The following is a 5,789-nucleotide window of genomic DNA, read 5'->3' as shown; positions in this document are numbered from 1 at the left end:
TCTGAGAGCCAGGGCAGGCTTCCTGGTGGAGGTGGCTGAAACCCTGACCCTATTCCTCTCCCTAATCCGAACAGGCTGAACGAGAACATGTCTGTGTGTGTGGCGGACTTCGGGCTCTCCAAGAAGATCTACAATGGGGACTACTACCGCCAGGGACGTATCGCCAAGATGCCAGTCAAGTGGATTGCCATTGAGAGTCTAGCTGACCGTGTCTACACCAGCAAGAGCGATGTGGTACATGCATCCCTGCCAAGATTGGGGAACCATGGGAGGGCATGGCCTGACCACCACACACCATGCCCGAGCAGCTGTGGATGCAGGGGTCCCAGGGACATGTGGGCTTCCCTTTGCAAAGGGTTGTCCACGTGGGCTGGGCATGTCTTGGGGTATGGTGGGTATCTCTGAGCAGTGGTGTGTGCATGCCCAGGATAGATACAGACCCATGTGTGCATGGTGGCAATGTAGACAGTTTGGGTTAGGAGAAGCTGCAGTAATTGTGTGTACATGTGCACATTCATAGAATGTCGACAGCCAGGGTGTGCAGAGCGACACATGAGCTCATGTGTTCATGAAGTGTGTAAATGCATGTGAGGGTGAGCATGTATATGTATCCACGAAAGTTACTTATTCATGTGTATACCTGTGTCAAAGTATTATATATATATGTGTGTGCATATGCTTACTTTTAGACAGAGTCTTGCTCTGTTGCCCAGGCTGGTGTGCAGTTGTGCCATCTCAGCTCACTGCAACCTCCGCCTCCCAGGTCAAGTGATTCTCCTGCCACAGCCTCCCGAGTAGCTGGGATTACAAGTGCCTACCACCATGCCCAGCTAATTTTTGTTGGTTTAGTACAGATGGGATTTCACCATGTTGGTCAGGCTGATCTCCAACTCCTGACCTCAGGCGATCTGCCTGCCTCGGCCTCCCAAAGTGCTGGGATTACAGGCGTGAGCCACTGCACCCGGCCAAAGTATGTTTCTCTGAATACTTGTGACGCTCCCAGAGGAAGGTTGTGAACATGTGTACATAAGTGTGGGTGTACCCATTGAACCTGTGTATGGGAGGGAGGTGATTGTACAGGGGAGACCATCTAATTCCCTCCCCTCTGCCCCTCACAGTGGTCCTTCGGGGTGACGATGTGGGAGATTGCCACGAGAGGCCAAACCCCATATCCGGGAGTGGAGAACAGCGAGATTTATGACTACCTGCGCCAGGGAAATCGCCTGAAGCAGCCTGCGGACTGTCTGGATGGACTGTGAGGACCCTTAGGTTCCCCCCAATCAAGAATTCACTCCAAATCCCTGATTACCCCCACATGGCCCTCACAGGTCCAGGACTCTCTGTAACCAGGACAGAATCCCTGAGAATGCTGAGCGACCCATTGCCCCTCACCAATGCTCTGAGTAGGGCCACCACTAGCCAGTGGGGTGCAAATCGGCTAAAGGCACCTTTCCCTCCTTTGGCTGTGTCTGGAATGCAGGTTGAATCAGCCCCCTGCCTCCCCATCCCCAAGTCAGGTACCCCTGGGCAGTGAATAACAGCACAGTCTTACCTGGTGGCCCTGCCTTTGGGACCTGCCTCCCAGAGACTTCTAATTCATCCTAGACTCCTGAGCACACCATGATTCCCCCACATGCTCCTCAACACCCGGGACTCTCTGCAAAACCCTCGTTTGTTTTATTGACCTTCTGTAGACTCAGGTCTCCTCTGAGATGTTCGCAGGATCCTTTAGGGTGTGCTTATCAAACTTTGCAATATTGGAGCGCGCGGAGAAGGCCATGATATTTAGCCAGCACTTTGAGGGTAAAGAGAGGATGCTGGTTGGGTCAGGAGGAGACAGCCCGGGGCCTAGGACTCCTCAGTCCACCTTGGGTACTGCAAGAGCTGAGAGGAGTAAAAATAACAGCTTCTTTTTTTTTTTTTTTGAGGTATAGTCTCGCTCTGTCACCCAGGCTAGAGTACAGTGACGTGATCTCAGCTCACTGCAACCTCCACCTCCCTGGTTCAAGCAATTTCCCTGCTTCAGCCTCCCAAGTAGCTGGGATTACAGGGGCACACCACTATGCCTGGCTAATTTTTTTGCAGTTTTAGTAGAGATGGGGTTTTGCCATGTTGGTCAGGCTGGTTTTGACCTCCTGACCTGATGATCCACCTGTCTCCGCCTCGCAAAGTGCTGGGATTACAGGCATGAGCCACCGCGCCCGGGCTGAACAGCTAACATTTTTTCTTCATACCCAATTCCTGTAGAACAGCTAACATTTTTATAGAACTGACCAGAAGGCACTGTTTTAGGTACCTGGCATGCATTAAATCCTTTGGTCTTTACCGCAGCCGTATGATGTAGATAGATATCATTATCATTCCCATTTTGCAGATGAGAAAACTGAGTCCTACAGGGAAGGTGATTTATTTGTCAAAGTTTGCACAGCTGATGTGTATGTTATCTATATCCCCAAATCGAGTAGTTTAAAAAACAAACATTATCTCACACAGTTTCTGAAGGTTGGAAACTGGGAACAGCTTAATAGGGTGATTTTGGTTCAGGATCTCTAATGAAGTTACAAAGATGTCATCGGGGCTGTAGTCATCCGAAGGTTGGGACCAGAAAATTGCTGTCTTTTTTTTTTTTTTTTTTGAGATGGATTTTCAATCTGTTGCCCGGGCTGGAATGCAGTGGCACGATCTCGGCTCACTGCAACCTCTGCCTCCCGGGTTGAAGCAATTCTCCTACCTCAGCCTCCCGAGCAGCTGGGATTACAGGGGCCTGCCACTATGCCCAGCTAATTTTTTGTATTTTTAGTAGAGATGGGGTTTCGCCATATTGGTCAGGCGGGTCTTGAACTCTTGACCTTGTGATCCACCCATCTCAGCCTCGCAAAGTGTTGAGATTACAGGCATGACCATCGTGCCCGGCCCAGAGGATTGCTTTCAAGGTGGCTTACTCACATGGCTGCAGCAGGAGGCTTCAGTTCATTACCATGTGGACCCCTTTGTGGTGCTGTTTGAGCTTACTTACAACGTGGCAGCCCATAAGAAAGTGCGAGGAAGCTGCAATGCCTTTTATGACCTAGTCTCAGAAGTCACACATGCCATCACTTCTGCCAAATCAGAAGCAAGTCACTAGGTTCTGCCCTTGCTCAAAAGGCGGGGATTTATTCTCTGTCTTTTGCAGGGAGGAGGGTCAAAGAATGTATGGACCTATTTTAAACCAGCACAGCTTGTAAGTGGCATAGCCAGGCTTTGATGCGAGTCTGTTCTGGGGAGCTGGAAAGGTCTGTTCTACCAAACCCTCATCAGAATACTACTCTATACCCAGACAGGTTGCCCAAGACCCTTCCCAGCTCCTGAGTCTACCAGGACCCAACTCAGAAACTCGGGAATTTCCAAATCCCCATAGATGGCCTCAAACTGCTGAGGCTCCCTCCAGCCCTCTAAAATGCCCGCCCCCAGTCCCCTGAGTGTCCTAACATGTCCCCAGGCTCCCAGAGTGCTCCCCTTCTGAGCCCTGCTCAATCTCCCCCTCCTCATTTTGCTGCCCTAGGTATGCCCTAATGTCGCGGTGCTGGGAGCTGAATCCGCAGGACCGGCCAAGTTTTACAGAGCTGCGGGAAGATCTGGAGAACACACTGAAGGCCTTGCCACCTGCCCAGGAGCCTGATGAAATCCTCTATGTCAACATGGATGAGGGTGGAGGTTATCCTGAACCCCCTGGAGCTGCTGGAGGACCTGACCCCTCAGCCCAGCCAGACCCTAAGGATTCCTGTAGCTGCCTCACTGCAGCTGAGGTCCATCCTGCTGGACGCTATGTCCTCTGCCCTTCCACAGCCCCTAGCCCCCCTCAGCCTGCTGATAGGGGCTCCCCAGCAGCCCCAGGGCAGGAGGATGGCGCCTGAGGCAACCCTCCACCTGGGACTCCCTCTCAGGATCCAAGCTAGGCACTGCCACTGGGGGAAACTCCACTCCCCCCCGACTTTCCCACCCCAGGCCTTATTCCCACCTGCAACCCTATCTTCCTACCTATCCCACCTCTATCCCAGACAGGTCCTTCCCCTTCTCTGTGCAGTGGCATCACCTTAAAAGCCATAGCATCACCATTTGTAAAAGAAAGGGGTTGGATTGCAATATCTGAGACCCTCCCAGGTGTAAACATTCCAAGACTCTAGATTCTAAGGTTTAAAGAGTCTAGATTCAAAGATTCTATGTTTCAAAGATCCTATGAGTCTTTGGTTCTAAGGACCTGAAATTCCAAAGTCTCTAATTCATTAAAGTGCTAAGGTTATAAGGCCTACTATTCTTTTTTTTTTCTTTTTGAGATGGAGTCTCGGTTTTTTGCCCAGGCTGGAGTGCAGTGGTGCAATTTCGCCTCACTGCAGCCTCCACCTACCAGGCTCAAGTGATTTCTCCTGCTTCAGCCTCCCAAGTGGCTGGGATTACAGGTGTGCTCCACCACACCCGGCTAATTTTTGTATTCTTAGTAGAGACAGGGTTTTACCATGTTGGCCAGGCTGACCTAAAACTCCCAACCTCAAGTGATCCACCCACCTCGGCCTCCCAAAGTGCTGAGATTACAGGCATGAGCCACCGCACTCAACCTTAAGACCCACTATTCTAAGGCTCTGCGATTCTGTGGTTTTACATTTCCTGGTTCTAACATTTTTGATAAGGCTCCAAGATTTTAGGTTCTAAAGCTCTAAGATTCTGATTTTAGGATCTAAGGCTCTATGATTCTAGATTTTTATTTTTCTAGGGTTCAGAGTCCTTATAGTGTAAGATTCTAGATTCTAAAATTCTAGACACGGAGGTTCGAAGGCCAACGATTCTAAAATTTGATGTTCTAAGGCTCTAAATCTAGAACCTCTGGCTAGAAGACTAGATCATAAGCCTTCCAAATTTTATCTTCTCAAGTTCTAAGATTCTAATGATGATCAATTATAGTTTCTGAGGCTTTATGATAATAGATTCTCTTGTATAAGATCCTAGATCCTAAGGGTCTAAGGCTCTAGAATCTGCAATTCAAAAGTTCCAAGAGTCTAAAAGTTCCAAGGTCTAATGTTCTAAGATGTGATAGATTCTAAGACTTACTCTGAGATCTTAGATTCTCTGTGTCTAAGATTCTGGACGATTAAACTCTTAAGATTCTAATGGTCTGTTCTGTTTCAAGGCACTCTAGATTCCATTGGTCCAAGATTCTGGATCCCAAGCATCTAAGTTCTAAGACTCTCACACCCTGCTTTGACTAATGAGACACCAAAGTTTTAATCATTTCTAATGCTGGACGTTCTATGCTGCATTCCACCTCTCTAGGACCATGGTCAAGAGTCCAAGAATCCACATTTCTAAAATCTTATAGTTCCAGGCACTGTAGTTCTAAGACTCAAATGTTCTAAGTTTCTAAGATTCTAAAGATCCACAGGTCTAGACTATTAGGAGCAATTCCAAGGTTCTAACCCTACACTGTAGCAGTCTTCCGGGTGCCCCTCCCCTTCTTAGCCACCATTGCTTCCTCTTCACCTCCTGTGGGGGTGTGCCCCCTTCAAGCCTGTGCAATGCGTTAGGGATGCCTCCTTTCCCACAGGGGATGGGGGATCTCCCACCTTTCGGGCCACAGTGCCCCCCTGAGCCAATCCCTCACCCTCTGAGTACAGGGCCGTGGACTCTGGTGCCTCCAGAGGGGCTCAGGTCACATAAAACTTTGTATATCAATGAGCTTTTGTCTCCTCATCTCCTTTTAGCTGTAACGTGGCCCTATTCCATGGCAATTCAGTTCCTTCATCAAAAAAAAAAAAAAA

General features: G+C 49.2%; 1 protein-coding gene across 4 annotated transcripts in view; it reads left to right on the top strand.

The window, feature by feature from the left end:
- The window catches only part of AXL (AXL receptor tyrosine kinase), a 36,866-nt gene extending 31,160 nt beyond the window's left edge, over positions 1-5,706 (top strand). For 3 of the 4 annotated variants that reach the window (XM_037729443.1, XM_017502960.1, XM_017502959.1), the window contains 3 exons: positions 75-234; positions 1,119-1,255; positions 3,542-5,706. In XM_037729443.1, coding sequence (XP_037585371.1) covers positions 75-234; positions 1,119-1,255; positions 3,542-3,893 — 649 coding nt within the window. In that variant the 3' untranslated portion in view covers positions 3,894-5,706. Of the gene's footprint in view, positions 1-74; positions 235-1,118; positions 1,256-3,172; positions 3,368-3,541 lie in introns of those variants that run through there. The other variant, XM_037729442.1, reaches the window with a different exon arrangement.
- The last annotated feature ends 83 nt before the right edge of the window (positions 5,707-5,789 follow it).

This window comes from Cebus imitator, unplaced genomic scaffold, assembly GCF_001604975.1.
Source record: "Cebus imitator isolate Cc_AM_T3 unplaced genomic scaffold, Cebus_imitator-1.0 Scaffold306, whole genome shotgun sequence".
NCBI lineage: Eukaryota > Metazoa > Chordata > Mammalia > Primates > Cebidae > Cebus > Cebus imitator.
This window is presented reverse-complemented; position numbering and strand designations above follow the sequence as displayed.